The sequence below is a fragment of the Somniosus microcephalus genome, unplaced genomic scaffold (assembly GCF_052327205.1).
Source record: "Somniosus microcephalus isolate GS21.2 unplaced genomic scaffold, FLI_Smic_1.0 unresolved_chr1, whole genome shotgun sequence".
Taxonomy (NCBI): Eukaryota; Metazoa; Chordata; class Chondrichthyes; order Squaliformes; family Somniosidae; genus Somniosus; species Somniosus microcephalus.
The window spans coordinates 134,804,021-134,819,888 of NW_028225179.1; the positions used below are offsets into that span (position 1 = coordinate 134,804,021).

The 15,868-nt window shown below is 49.2% G+C and overlaps 1 protein-coding gene across 1 annotated transcript in view; it reads left to right on the forward strand.

The window, feature by feature from the left end:
- The window catches only part of cunh6orf136 (chromosome unknown C6orf136 homolog), a 53,130-nt gene extending 37,717 nt beyond the window's left edge, over positions 1 to 15,413 (forward strand). Inside the window, exons 4-6 of the mRNA XM_085974914.1 lie at positions 8,370 to 8,570; positions 10,694 to 10,763; positions 13,342 to 15,413. Coding sequence (XP_085831040.1) covers positions 8,370 to 8,570; positions 10,694 to 10,763; positions 13,342 to 13,485 — 415 coding nt within the window. The 3' untranslated portion in view covers positions 13,486 to 15,413. The remainder of the gene's footprint in view (positions 1 to 8,369; positions 8,571 to 10,693; positions 10,764 to 13,341) is intronic.
- The last annotated feature ends 455 nt before the right edge of the window (positions 15,414 to 15,868 follow it).

The following is a 15,868-nucleotide window of genomic DNA, read 5'->3' on the forward strand; positions in this document are numbered from 1 at the left end:
GGCCCCAGCTATTCACAATATATATATCAATGATTTGGATGAGGGAACCAAATGTAATATTTCCAAGTTTGCTGATGACACGAAACTAGGTGGGGTTGTGAAGAGGATGCAAAGAGGCTTCAAGGCGATTTAGACAAGTTGAGCGTGTGGGCAAGTACGTGGCAGATGCGGAATAACGTGGATAAATATGAAGTTATCCACTTCGGTAGGAAAAACAGAAAGGTAGAGTATTATTTAAGTGGTGCTAGATTGGGAAACGCTGATGTACAAAGGACCTGGGTGTCCATGTACACCAGTCACTGAAAGCAAACATGCAGGTGCAGCAAGCAGTTAGGAAGGCAAATGGTATGTTGGCCTTCATTGCAAGAGGATTTGAGTACAGGAGCCAAGGATGTCTTACTGCAGTTGTACCAGGCCTTGGTGAGACCACACCTGGAGTACTGTGTGCAGTTTTGGTCATCTCACCTAAGAAAGGATATACTTGCCATAGAGGGAGTGCAACGAAGGTTCACCAGACTGATTCCTGGGATGGCAGGACTGTCGTATGAGGAGAGATTGGGTCGACTAGGCCTGTATTCACTAGTGTTTAGAAGAATGAGAGGGGATCTCATTGAAACGTATAAAATTCTGACCGGGCTAGACAGACTGGATGTAGGGAGGATGTTTCCCTGGCTGGTGGTCTAGAACGAGGGGTCGCAGTCTCAGCATACAGGGTAGGATAGTTAGGACTGATATGAGGAGAAATGTCTTCACTGAGGGTGGTGCACCTGTGGAATTCTCTACCACAGAAGGCTGTGGAGGCCAAGTCATTGAATATATTTAAGAAGGAGATAGATAGATTTGTAGACACAAAAGGCATCAAGGGGTATGGGGAGAGAGCGGGAATATGGTATTGAGATAGAGGATCAGCCATGATCATATTGAATGGCGGAGCAGGCTCGAAGGGCCTATTTTTCTATGTTTCTCTGGGGGGGAAAAACAGTGAGAAAGTGGGTAGATGGAACATAACATAACAGAAGAAATAAGAGCAGATGTCGGCCATTTGTCCCTTCGAGCCTGCTCCGCCATTCAGTAAGATCATGGCTGATCTTCTACCTCATCTCCACTTTCCTGAACTGTCCCCATATCCCTTGATTCCCTTAATATGGAGCACAACAGGCATTGATAACCATTATAAAGAAAGAACTTGCATTTCTATAGCGCCTTTCACAACACCTGTTTTTTGTTTTTAGTGATGTTGGTTGAGGAGTAGCTATTGGACACCGGAGAGAACTCCCCTGCTCTTCTTGTCGACCGTGGCTCAGTGGGTAGCGTCCTCACCTCGGAGTCAGAAGGTTGTGGGTTCAAGTCCCACTCCAGAGACTTGTGCACAGAAATCTCAGCTGACACTCCCAGTGCAGTGCTGAGGGCGCGCTGCAGTGTCTGAGATTTCGGATGAGACGTTAAACCGAGGCGCTGTCTGCCCTCCCAGGTGGACGTAAAAGATCCCATAAAATCATCCATTTAAATGGAGGAATCTGAAGAAGAAAATGTTGAATAATTGTTGCAAAGTCACTGTCATCCAGCTGGAAGATTCTGAAATAACAACAGAAAATGCTGGAAAAACTCAGCAGGCCAGGCAACATCCGTGGAGAGAAAATTGAGTCAACGTTTTCCAGCATTTTCTGTTATTTCGGTTTTCCAGCATCTGCAGTATTTTGCTATCGTGGAAGATTCTGAATGTAGTTAGTGTTCTGGAAATGTGAAGTTCTGTCCATTGGGGATTTGCAGCCTGTGGAGTTTGAGGCTCCATCTAGTGGTAGACGTGTGCACCTGCAGGCATGACTGTGTGACAGCTCGCAGTTGCTCATTTAATGGGAAAGCCTATTGAGGTGCCCCCAGTGAGGATTGACATAGTGATGCCCAAATAATGCGTGCGGCACACATAACTGGGTAGAGTTTGTGCTAGTATTATCAGCGCAGAATAGTTGAATATACTTGTTCAAGGTGAATACACTTGCCTTAGAGGAAGTGCAACGTAGATTTACTCGATTGATTCCTGGGATGGGGGGGATTGTCCTATGAGGAGAGATTGAGTAGACTAGGCCTATATTCCCTAGAGTTTAGAAGAATGAGAGGTGATCTCATTGAAACATACAACATTCTTACAGGGCTCGACAGGGTAGATGCAGGGAGGATGTTTCCCCTGGCTGGGGAGTCCAGAACCAGGGGTCACAGTCTCAGAATAAGGGGTCGGCCATTTAGGACTGAGATGAGGAGAAATGTCTTCCCTCAGAGGGTGGTGAATCTTTGGAATTCTCTACCCCAGAGGGCTGTGGAGGCTCAGTCGTTGGGTATATGCAAGACAGAGATCGATAGATTTTGGGATATCAAGGGATGTGGGGACAGAGCGGGAAAGTGGAGTTGAGGTGTAAGATCAGCCACGATCTTATTGAATGGCGGAGCAGGCTCGAGGGACCGAATGTCAGACTCTTGCTCCTATTTCTTATGTTCTTGCGTTCTTAAATCGGCCAAACCAGCACAAAAGATCGGGGGATTTCAAACGCAAGTTACATCAGAGTAAATCACGTTTCCGCGATCATTAACGCTGGTTTCGAAATCATTTTGCTAGAAGCTGGCCCCTCCCCCAGATTGAAATAACGAGGATCGCGAGTTTCTGCCGATTGTGGCCATTCGAAGAGGCTTTTCAAGTTTAGTTTTTTTACTCACACAAGCACTAGTAGGCATGTTTTAAAGGATGTTACATTTAAAAAAAAAAAAAAAAAATCAATTACTAACAAACTGATTAGTGTACACCAATGAAACTAGTAAGTGGTTCAGTATAGTTTTCAAGTTATTTTCAGTGATTCTAAATCAGGTTACTCACGGGTGGAGGACTGGACACCCTAAATAAATCCATTTTCAGCTGCATTAATAAAACTGTACCAGGTTACCGCTCTTAAATACATCGATGAATATTTTTAATGCAAAGAGAAGAAAAACTATTGCAATGCCCGCTGGCGCTGGTTCACGGAGAATTTTAGCGTTTGTGATTATGCGGATAATTTTGCACGGAAACTTGAAGCATGACTTTGCGGGAAAACAGCCCAATTTCAAGCCCACTTTCTGCCCCGTTTCCCGATTGTGCCCAAAAGTGGAAGCTCTACCCCAACAAATTTTAATGTCTTTTTAAATGTGGATCCTCGTCTGCCAAGCCATACCCACATCTGTCGTACAGTCTGACGTGTGGCATTGGTGAGGTGGGACTGACGCAATATTGCTCCAGTCAGTGGATGAGATTTTCCAAGGCCTCTGGCACAGCTGCACTGTCTTCCTGAAGGTGTGCGGCCACGCATCGATCGCCAGGTCCTGCACAGGCTGCTCACCAGCTGCACTGTCCCCTGAAGGTGTGCAGCCATGCATCGATCGCCAGGTCCTGCACAGGCTGCTCACCAGCTGCACCGTCCCCCTGAAGGTGTGCAGCCACGCATCGATCGCCAGGTCCTGCACAGGCTGCTCACCAGCTGCACTGTCCCCCCCCCCCCCCCCCCCTTGAAGGTGCGCGGCCACGCACCGATCGAGGTCCTGCGCAGGCTGCTCACCAGCTGCACTGTCCCCCTGAAGGTGCGCGGCCACGCACCGATCGAGGTCCTGCGCAGGCTGCTCACCAGCTGCACTGTCCCCCTGAAGGTGTGCGGCCACGCACCGATTGCCAGGTCCTGCGCAGGCTGCTCACCAGCTGCACTGTCCCCCTGAAGGTGCGCGGCCACGCACCGATCGCCAGGTCCTGCGCAGGCTGCTCACCAGTTGCACTGTCCCCCTGAAGGTGCGCGGCCACGCACCGATCGCCAGGTCCTGCGCAGGCTGCTCACCAGCTGCACTGTCCCCCTGAAGGTGCGCGGCCACGCACCGATCGCCAGGTCCTGCGCAGGCTGCTCACCAGCTGCACTGTCCCCCTGAAGGTGCGCGGCCACGCACCGATCGCCAGGTCCTGCGCAGGCTGCTCACCAGCTGCACTGTCCCCCTGAAGGTGCGCGGCCACGCACCGATCGCCAGGTCCTGCGCAGGCTGCTCACCAGCTGCACTGTCCCCCTGAAGGTGCGCGGCCACGCACCGATCGAGGTCCTGCGCAGGCTGCTCACCAGCTGCACTGTCCCCCTGAAGGTGTGCGGCCATGCACCGATCGAGGTCCTGCGCAGGCTGCTCACCAGCTGCACTCTCCCCCCTGAAGGTGTGTGGCCATGCACCGATCGCGAGGTCCTGCGCAGGCTGCTCACCAGCTGTTCCACTGCAAGAGATGTGACGCACGTGCACGGCTACATAGCAAATTTCAAGGGCCCGCGCAAGGAAAAGAAATGAGAAGGAATATTGCACACAGTGAATTATTGTCTTGGGAAGATTCCTCCCCACGTGTTGTATTTAGGACATTCTCGTCTATCAAGTGGAACCATGGCACACGTACTGAGCACCTTACTCGATTTGAAACATTTGAAAGAAAGACAGACGGGAATTTCATAAAGCTCTTTCCACCACCAAGACATCCCAAAGGCCTTCACGGCCACATTTGAGGTCTAGCCATTGTTGAAATGTAGGAAACGCGGCAGCCAATTTGCACACAGCAAGCTCCCACAAACAGCATGGTCACAGTTACCAGATAATCTGTTTGTGATTGTTGCTTGAGGGATTAATGTTGGCTCAGGACACTGGGGGAAAACTCCCCTGCTCTTCTTAGAAATAGTGCTGTGGGATCTTTTTAAATCCACCCGAAAGAGCAGGCGGGGCCTCGGTTTAACATCTTATCCGAAGGTTGGCACCTCTGACACTGCAGCACTCCCCTCGGTACTGCACTGGAGTGCCGCCTAGATTTTGTGCTCCAGACTCCCTGCTGCACCCCCCCCCCCCCCCCCCCCCCCCTACACCCCCATCTCTATAACCTCCTCCGGCCTCAAGATGCGAGATCTCTGCGCTCCTCCAATTCCAGCCTCTTGTGCATCTCCGATTTTCATCGCTCCTCCATTGGTGGCCGTGCCTTCAGCTGCTTAGGCCCTAAGCTCTGAAATTTCTTCCCTAAACCCCTCTACCTCGCTCCCCTCCTTTTAAGACGCTCCTTTAAAACCCACCTCTTTAACCAAGCTTTTGGTCACCTGTCCTCTTATCTCTGTGGCTTGGTGTCAAATTTTCTATGCTCCTATCTTCTATGTTTCTATCAAGGGGTATGGGGAGAAAACAGGGACAGGGTACTGAATTTGGATGATCAGCCATGATCTCATTGAATGGCAGAGCAGGCTCGAGGGGCCGAATGGCCTACTCCTCCTATCTTCTATGTTTCTGTGTTTGATAATGCTCCTGGGACGTTTTACAAAGTAAAAGGCATTGTATAAATGCAAGTTATTGTGTCTCAGCGCTTCAGATACTTGCGCAGGGAAATGGAGCAGCTGTTTGTGCACAGCTGGCTGTCGCAAGCAGCGAAGAGATACAGGAGCAGCCCACATCTGGTTTCAGTGGTGTCGGTAGAAGAAAATGTTCGGACAGCGCGAGAACTCCCTGCTCTGCAAATAGTACCATTGGAATCTTTAACCTGCATTATCGGGAGAGGCAGGTTCACATTTCCTTCCAAGGGAATGTGACATTGTGAGGCCTCCAGCAGCTTAAAGCTGCATTGACAGGAGAGGTGACCTCTATTTGCTATTGAAGCCGCTCCGGCTGTGACATTCTTAAGCACTGCTGTAATCATTACGTTTATCGCAACTAGAGAAAGATGCCTGGCACCGCCGGTAGGAATGTGCAGCTGTTGTAACCAAGAAAGGCTTGCATTTATATCGCGCCTTTCGCAACTTCCGGACGTCCCAACGAGCTTTAAAGCCAATGCAATACTTTGAAATAGTGCCACGGGATCTTTTACGTCCACCTGAGAGCAGAATGGGGCCTCGGTTCAACGTCTCATCCAAAAGACGGCACCTCCGACAGTGCAGCAGCCACTCCGTGTCAGCCTAGATTTTTGTGCTCAAGTCCCTGGAGTGGACGTGAACCCACAAGCTTCTGACTCCGAGGCGAGAGTGCTACCCACTGAGTCACAGCTAACGGTCAACGTTACCTACCACAGCTGGCTCACCACAACAGCTGGGAGACTAGGGTCGTCTACTGATGTAGGGATCATCTTCCCAGTCTCTGCACTTTGAACTCTCCGTGTTAGGCTTTTACACTTGAATAAGTGTTTCCCTTTGCAACACTGGTACTTAATCTCAGTGGGTAGCACCCTCACCTCTGAGTCGGAAGGTTGTGGGTTCAAGTCCCGCTCCAAAGACTTGAGCATATAATCTAGGCTGACACTCCAGTGCAGTTTACGAGGGAGCGCTGCACTGTCGGAGGTGGCGTCTTTTGGATGAGACGTTAAACCGAGGCCCCGTCTGCTCTCTCAGGTGGACGTAAAAGATCCCATGGCACTATTTCGAAGAAGAGCTCCCCCTGGTGTCCTGGCTGACATAGGAACAAGAGTATGCCATTCAGCCCTTCGATCCTGTTCCGCATCTGAACAGCAGCATCACATAGCGAATTAGAAAACGTTGATTACTGCTTTTTAAACAATGGTGCTAATTTACAAAATTTGTCTTCACATAACTTTCCTGTGCACTTACCATATTTCTCAGCGTGGTTAGTTTCATACAGCACTAAAGTCGCTATATAAATGCAAGTTAATGTCGTAAACCATCTCGAGACGCTTCACAGAAGCATTAACAAATAAAATTTGACACTGAGCCACAAGGAAATATTAGGACAAAGAGGTAGGTTTTAAGGGGTGTCTTAAGTGAGGGAGAGATTTAGGCAGGGAATTCCAGAGCTTAGGGCCCAGGCAGCTGAAGGCACGGCCGCCGATGGAGCGATTGAAATTGCGGATGCGCAAGAGGCCAGAATTGGAGGAGTGCAGAGATCTCGGAGGGTTGTAGGGCTGGAGGAGGTTACTGAGATAGGGAGGGGGGGGGGGGCGAGGCCATGGAGTGATTTGAAAACAAGGATGAAAATTTTAAAATTGAGGCGTTGCCAGACCGGGAGCCAATGTAGGCCAGCGAGCCCAGGGGTGTTGGGTGAACGAGACTTAGTGCGAGATAGGACACCGGCAGCAGAGTTTTGGATGAGCTCCGGTATACGGCGGGTCCGAGGCGGGAGGCCGGCCAGGAGAATGTTGGAATAATCGAGTCTGGAGGTAACAAAGTCTTGGATGAGGGTTTCAGCAGCGGATGAGCTGAGGCGGGAGATGGAAGTAGGCGGTCTTGGTGATGGAGAGGATATGGGGTCAGAAGTTCATGTGGGGGGTGGGGGGGGCGGTCAAGCAGGATGGCAAGGTTGCAAACCGTCTGGTTCAGCCTCAGACAGGGTTGGGGAGAGGGATGGAGTCGGTGGCTAGGGAATGGAGTTTGTGGTGCATAGTATCTTCGAATGTTGTGTTCTTTCACCACAGCTCACCTTTTGCTTACGGATCAAGCAGGTGAGCTTTCTATCCACGCCCACTAAAATATGAAATGAATTTCATAATTCATGTGAACGTTCTGGTAATTTACCCAATTGGCGCTGCATGTTTTGTGGGTTACGTACTGCACAGTTTAGGAGGGGGAGTACAAAAGTTATAGCCAAGGCTATTGACACGGCTGAAAAAGCAATTATTTTTGCTTTTGAGAAAAGCTGGATTTTCTTTTGTAAGAAAGGCACTGACGCTGGTAGTAATTGTTTTTCTCAAGTGAATCCGTAGCCTGGGTTCGGCAGAGGCAAAATAACCTTATTTTTAACAGATTTATCACAGTCCGTGAAGTAAATGGTGGAAATAAAAGCATGTCCATGGAATTAGGCATGGCCACATCTGCCTCTCCAAGACTTACGGATTTGTATCATTTTAAAATTCCAGCCACCGGGACCGTTTTTCCCCCTCCTCCGGCCCCATCTTTCAGCTGTTACCCTTTGTCAGATCCTACACCACCGTCATAATAGTTGTGTAGCTGTAACAAGCTCACCGATTAAATCAGCATTTTTCTTTCAAACGGCAGAGTGCCACGCCAGCATTCTGCATATTAATTATTTTGTTTTGGTTTCAAAAGGGAATTGGGCACTCGAAGGGGAAAAATTTGCGGCGTTACGTGAACAGGTCAGGAGAGTGGGACTAATTGGATCGCTCTTTGAAAGGCTGTGGATGCTCGGTCGATGAGTATATTCAAGACTGAGAGCGCTAGTTTGCTTTTGCATACTAAGACAATCGAGGGATATGGGGGAATAGGGCGGGGAAAGTGGAGTTGAGGGCGAAGATCAGCCATTATCTTGATGAATGGCGGAGCTGCATGGCCTACTCCTGCTCCTATTTCGAATGTCCTTGTGTTTACTCTGCTTTGCCTTTCACCTTGTAGGGGCCGAACCATCTATCAGGTAGTGGTGACATTGCTGCGGTTTATGGCGTGGAATTACTGCGCGGACGTTCAGATGGAGGTTATGAAAATGACGCAGCACCCCGAGGACTGGACGATCCAGGTGCGCTGGCGGGTTACAGGCCTGCCGCTCCATGTGCTGATGCTGAAATTCTACAAGAAGGACAAGACTGAACTATATAGGTGAGGATACAGACTGCATTTACCCAGGAGCTTGCTGGGGCACCTGGTTGCTCGAAGTTGCACTCCCTTGGCTCCAGCATTTGAAAGAAGAGGTTTAAGCCTGCCACTCGAGCATTTGGTGCTGGTTTAAGAGCCAACGCCAGGATTTGTACATAGTCAAGCAAGCTGTTGGGTAATTGGCTGGGGTCCTTTTTCTCTAGAGGGTGGTGAACCTGTGGAATCCCTGTGGGTACCGCAGGGATCAGTGCTTGGGCCCCAGCTATTCACAATATAGATCAATGATTTGGATGAGGGAACCAAATGTAATATTTCCAAGTTTGCTGACGACACAAAACTAGGTGGGACTGAGAGTTGTGAGGAGGATGCAAAGAGGCTTCAAGGTGATTTAGACAAGTTGAGTGAGTGGGCAAATACATGGCAGATGCAGTATAACTTGGATAAATGTGAAGTTATCCACTTCGGTAGGAAAGACAGAAAGGCAGAGTATTATTTAAATGGTGCTAGATTGGGAAATGTTGATGTACAAAGGGACCTGGGTGTCCTTGTACACCAGTCACTGAAAGCAAACATGCAGGTGCAGCAAGCAGTTAGGAAGGCAAATGGTATGTTGGCCTTCATTGCAACAGGACTACAGTTATACAGGGCCTTGGTGAGACCACACCTGGAGTACTGTGTGCAGTTTTGGTCGTCTTACCTAAGAAAGGATATACTTGCCATAGAGGGAGTGCAGCGAAGGTTCACCAGACTGATTCCTGGGATGGCAGGACTGTTTGAGGAGGGATTGGGTCGACTAGGCCTGTATTCACAAGAATTTAGAAGAATGAGAGGGGATCTCATTGAAACGTATAAAATTCTGACAGGGCTAGACAGACTGGATGCAGGTAGGATCTTTCCCCTGGCTGGGGGCTCTAGAACCAGGTGTCACAGTCTCAGGATACGGGGTAGGACATGTAGAAGTGAGATGAGGAAAAATGTCTTCACTCGGAGGGTGGTGAACCTGTGGAATTCTCTACCACAGAAGGCTGTGGAGGCCAAGTCACTGAATATATTTAAGGAGGAGATAAATAGATTTCTAGACACAAAAGGCATCAAGGGGTATGGGGAGAGAGCGGGAACATGATATTGAGATAGAGGATCAGCCATGATACTGAATGGCGGAGCAGGCTCGAAGGGCCGAATGGCCGACTCCTGCTCCTATTTTTCTAAACCTGAGGGGTGACCTGATCGAGTTCTTTAAGATTCTGAGAGGGTTTGACAGAGTAGAAGTAGAGAAGATGTTTCCACTTGTGGGGGGGACCAGAACTAGGGGCCATCAATATAAGATGGTCACTAATAAATCTAAGGGAATTCGGGAGAAACCTTTTTACCCAGAGAGTGGTTAGAATGCGGAACTCGCTGCCACAGGGAGTGGTTGAGGCGAATAACACAGATGGGGAAGTTGGATAAACACAAGGAAGAAAAGAATAGAAAGTTATGATGATGGGGTGAGATGAAGATGGGTGGGAGGAGGCTCGTGCGGAGCATAAACACCGGCACGGAGCAGTTGAGGGCGACTGGCCTGTTCCTGTGCTGTACATTCTATGTAATTTCAGTCTTGTGTGTGATTTAGTTCAGCATCCTATCACTGTTAATGGGAGCACTACATCCTCCCCTGTACAGTGCAGTGTTGTCCCCAAGCTTTGAAATTCATCCCGTGGGATGCATTATGCTGAAGGTTGTGGGTGGCTCGATGTGGGTTAATTGGGGCTTAATTCTGGGTTCCCCCCCCCCCCACATTATAACTGCGACTTGCTTACGGGTGTCGTACGTTGATACTGCTGAATTTGCCAATATCACTTGCGTTCCTTGCTGTGGGAAATGGAAGCTTGACTGGCTGGTTTGAGATTAGGAGGAACTCTTGGACTAGCCTGGCAGTGCTTCCATTGGAGCTGTAGATCCAATTTAAATAACCGCTCCCTTGCTGGGAAATGTTCCCTCGCTGTGACGGACAGATCCACCCAACTGACGCTTGCTGTCAGTGTGAATTGGGTATTATTGTTCCTGAAGCTACGAGGCACACTCCACGTTTTACCTGGAAGCTACGATGTATAATTGTTTTTCCGCTCCCCCTCCCCTTCCTGCAGAACCTACGATGCATATTCCACGTTTTACCTGGGCCCCGATGGACTTATTCACCGGCACAAGGTCGATAAGGTGAGTCAGAGTTTTCATCGATTGTCTTAAACGTTGTTGGAGGTGTCCTGTCCTTCCAGCGGAATCCTAGACTTGGAACTTCTGTGCAGCCAAGCTTACAAAGTAAGGGACTGCTCTGGAGGAGGACGAGTAGATAAACTTGAGCAGCCAGTGGCTCTGGGTTCCTGCATTCACACGTGAATTATACAGCTTTGTTTCTGATGGGTTGTGAATTCCACTTGTGGGGAGCCCAAAACTAGGGGCTGTGAATGTTAGGTAGTCACGAATAAACCCAACTGGGAATTCAGGAGCAACTTCTTTACCCAGAGAAAGGTTAGATTGTGGAACTCGCCACCACAAGGAGTGGTCCGAGGCGAATAGCATGGATGCATTTAAGGGGGAGCTGGATAAGTACACGAGGGGGAAAGGTTTAGATGAAGAGGGGTGGGAGGTGGCTCTTGTGGAGCATGGTCTGTTGGGCAGAATGGCCTGTTTCTGTGCTGTACATTCTATGTGAATCTACCTCTTTATACTGGGACATTTAGGGCTCAGAGGGGAAAAAGTGGCCACTTGTCTTCCCCTTCACCACCCCCCCACCCCATCCTCCGCCCCCAACTGCTTTGTCCTTCCACATAACTTTCCTCACCACCCTAATCTACCCTGGCCGCCCTGTGGAGACTATCAGAATGCTAAATAGTTTTTGGTGCACAACTTGTGTGTAGACCGCGTTTGTGATGTGCAGGAACATTGTGTTGCCCCCCCTCTGTGTCTGTTTCTTTTTCCCTCTGGATCAATCTGGTCTGGGATGCAGGGCTGGAGTGTTTGCAGTCTGATTCAGTGTTTTTTTTGGAGTTTTCCAGGCGTTTAAGCTACGGAACGATTTGACGCTCCTATATTCCTAAGCTGCGTGGGCCAGCCTTGCTGGTTAATTTTATCCCTTGAAACAAGGAAATTGGGTGAAAACCAAGCAAGTCGTCAGTGGCAGTCACCAGTGGGTTATCCTGGGAAGTAAAACCCAGCACTTGATGGTCCATTACCATGGCTGGGGGCTGAGGTAATTTTGGGCATCTCTGGTGGTCTCCCAACTGGAGCCTGAAGGGGTCATGGGTGGGGTGAGGGGGCTTGTCTGCAAGGTTTTAATCTGAAATAAAAACAGAAAATGCTGGAGATACTCAGCAGGGCAGCATTTGTGAAGAGAGGAACAGAGTTCACGTTTCAGATCGATGACCTTTCGTCAGAACTGGAAAAAAGCAGGAGATGGAACAGATTTTTAAGCAAGTGTAGGGGCAGGGAAAGGGGGGAGGGGATGAAAGAACAAGGGAAGGCCTGTGATAGGATAGAAGGCAGGAGAGGTTAAGAGACATTAAGAGATATTCAAGGCTAAAGGAGATGGTAATGGGACAGGTTAAGAGACAAAGGATGGCTCTAGATGAAGTGTGAATTGCGCTGGCAGAATGGAAGACAGCTGCCATGTGGGAGATTTCAAGACAAAAGGAGATTTAATATGAAATGAGTTTTGTAGATCAGTTCGACAAAACAAGCGATACTGTGGCAATCAAGCACCATTAGTTACACACAGTAACTAGGCAGTGAGTTCAAAAGATGGATCTTCCCCCAATCTGTTGGCGAACAGGCGACCGTGTGTTGAAACTGTGTGCTCCATTGCTCCTGTTCCACCCCCTTAAGACAGTTCTTTCTATACTCCTAACTCCATCTGGTATCCACACGGCCATGACGTCCTTCACCCTCAGCCAGTCAGTGGCACTGTAGCCCATTTAACCCCTAGATGGACGTGTTTGTGTTTTACTTCACCCTGACACTCACTCTGGCAGTTTTACAGCAGACAAACTGGAGTAAGACAGTTTAGAATTACAGTTTCTGTTAACGCACCAGCAAGCTGTCCCTTTTGGGCAGTGCTGGCGGAACGCTTTCTGCGGTGATCTCACTGTTGGTTGTGTGTCAACCTGGCTCAGTCGGTAGCGCTCTTGCCCCTGGGTCGGAAGATGTGGGTTGACGTTCCACTTGAAGACGCGAGCGTGCAACAGGCCGACACTCCAGTGCAGTACCGAGAGCAATAACTGCCAGAATTGCTGTCATTCAGCGGAGATGTTAAGAAATCTCGCATTTCGGGTGGAAGTGAAAAGATCCGACTTCAGTGAGGAGGCGCTCCCGGTGCTGTAGGCGCAACTGTCGTCTCGACCGCCACCGAAAACCGATTACCCGCTTATTCACCTCATTGCTGCTTGTGGCATCTTACTGTGCACAAAATGACGGCAGCGTTTGCCCTTGATAGCAGTTGCTCTACCTCTCAAAAGTAATTATATTTGAAGGGCTTCGGGATGTTTCTGAAGAGTTGTGGAGTCTGGCAGTACAAGGGAGCTGAATTCCCACTGAAGCAAGGGGGTGATTAAGCCCCAAACATGCTAGTTCGGCTCCCTCGCACTCTCTGGCTCTTGTGTCTCATTTAACTCCATGTTGCTAATGATGTCAACTCTCTGCGGTGATGTTTTAAATTTAAAAAAATAAATAAAAAAATAATTGAGGAATAGTTCCAAGTGACCTATTTTTCCCCCCCCCCCCCCCTCCTGTCTGTCCACAGATGATGCCAACCCAGCCCCCTATCGCCAAGGTGAAGACGTTGCTGGTCGGAGCTCTGGTCGCCCTTGGACTGGAGGAACACCGCCCGGCGTTGAACCTGCTGTTTGCTCAGTTCGCGGGCAAAGCTGGGCAGAAACACTGCTGAGGGGGATGGTGGGGGGGAGGGGGGTTGCGCTGTCGGGAACACTCACGCAGAGCTCGCCACGCTTGTGTGCTGTCAAATGCCGCACTTCGCAAGTCCAGGCTTCTTCCGTCGCTCGCACGTTGTAATGCAGTTGGAAACCCCTTCCCTCCCTATCGCATGCTTTGAACCGCGTTTGTACTGTATATAATGTGGTGGGGATAATGCAAAGGTGTGCAGCATTAGGCTGCAGAGAGAGTACGTACTGTCGGGTGAGGAATGTGTAAAATAGTACCCTGTACAACCATGTTACTTTGTGTCTCTTTGTTTTAATTCCTGCCCTAATAATTCCTGCCCTAATAATTGCAGTAAGGTAAGGCTTCCGCTGTTTTTTTGGGGGGGGAGGGGGTGCTTTTACACTTGATCTCCAGATGACCAAATCAAAGGGGCCGATTTTCCCTGGGGCCGTCAGAATGCGTCAAGGAGATGTGCCTAGTCGTAAGGGAGCCCACTCGTGATTTTTCCCCCATCCATCTAAATTCATGGATGGGACATTGGATGGGCTCCATTAGGGGTGCGTGCAGCAATTCCCTCTATTTGCTGCGCCCTAGGTGCAGGAAGAGGAAAACTTGTCCCAGTCAATGTTCCCACTAAGCTGCACGGCTGCGCAGTCACCGGCAAGGTCCCACGCAGGCCGCTCACCGACTTTGATGTTGTAGATACCACGCATGTGCAAAAATTTGAATGGGGCGCGCATTGGGGGAGGCAGGCTACGCAGGAGGCAGTGCGGCTTATGGGGAACATTGGTCCCAGTGCGTCCAAATTCTGCTGATATCTCTTTCCTCAAACCCCCCCCCCCCCCCCCGCCTCCACTAGCCTGCAGCTTCAGTGCTGAATGCTGGATAATGATGGAAAATCTATTCCCTCCAAACCCCATGCAAAGGCTAAATACTGCGGGTGCTGGAAATCTGAAATGTAAACAGAAAATGCTGGAAATACTCAGCAGGTCAGCCAGCACCCGTAAAGAGAGAGAAACAGTCAACATTTCAGGTCGGTGACCTTTTCGTCGGAAAGGGGCAGATTTTTCCTGTTCTGATTGCCTGGAATGCGGTAGGGAGAAGTGCCTGACTGCCGAGAGCCCACTCGTGCTTTTCCCCCATCGGGGTTCTGATGAAAGGTCACCGACCTGAACCGTTAACCCTGTTTCTCTGCAGATGCTGCCCAGCCTGCTGAGTATTTCCAGCATTTTCTGTTTTTATTTTTGAGCTTTCCTGGTGCTTCCTGGCCAACATTCCTCCCTCAATTGGAAACAAAATTGGTCATTTATATCATTCCTGCTTGAGGAATCCCATTGTGTGCATAACGTGCTGTGTTGGGCTGCGTAACATCACTCATTGCACTTCAGAACAATTCCTTTTATGTGAAACGCTTTGAGACATTTGGGAGATCTTCTAAGATGCCATCTAGCCTGCCGCTTAGTTAGCGTATTAGCCGCGACTCCAAAGGTCGTGGGTTCAAGTCCCGCTCCAGGGACTTGAGCACAAAATCCAGGCCGGCACTCCCGGTACAGTGCTGATGGAGCCGCTGCACTGTCGGAGGTGCCGTCTTTCAGATGAGACGCTAAACCGACACACTGGGACCAATGTTCCCTGTCTGCTCTCGGGTGGACGTAAAAGATCCCGTGGTGCTATTTTGAAGAAGAGCGGGGTGGGTGGGGAGGGAAGAGGAGAGTTCTCCTGGGCCAATATTTATCCCTCAACCAGTATCACTAAAATATTATCTGATCATTATCACATCACTGCTTGTGGGAGCTTGCTGTTCACAAATTGGCTGCCGCGTTTCCCTAGATTTCAACAGTGACTGCGCTTCAAAAGTACTTGATTATCTGTAAAGCGCTATGGTCGTGAAAGTGGCAATATAAATGAAATTCTTTTCTTTTCTGTTTCCCAGGAGTGCTGCTTTAGTTCCATTTTATTGTGTCTCCTGCGATCGTTGTACAGATTTACCGAGCAGCCTTGTAAAGGAGATGGGTTGCACATGCTGATAGTGCAGCGCTGTGGGGGGGGGGACACCGTGCAGTGAAAGCCTTTTAAAGTGGACACAGAGTTTAATATTTGTTGGTGCCTGCAAGATCTGTGTGGTGTATCAAGGAGGTTAATATTTGACATTACCAGCTGAGCTTAACTGTTTTCCAAGTACTTGTCTATTGGACAGTAATGGATAAACTGCATTGTTGTTGACGATTTATGCCTTTTGTATGTTTTAAAAAAAAAAACAAAAAAAAAAAACAGCTTCATCAGATCTGTATCTAAATAAGCGTAAGAACATATTGGAGGGAGAGCAGTGTCTGAATTGCTTTGAGGAAAGCTGCTTATATACCACCCTCAGATCATTCATACTTCACTAT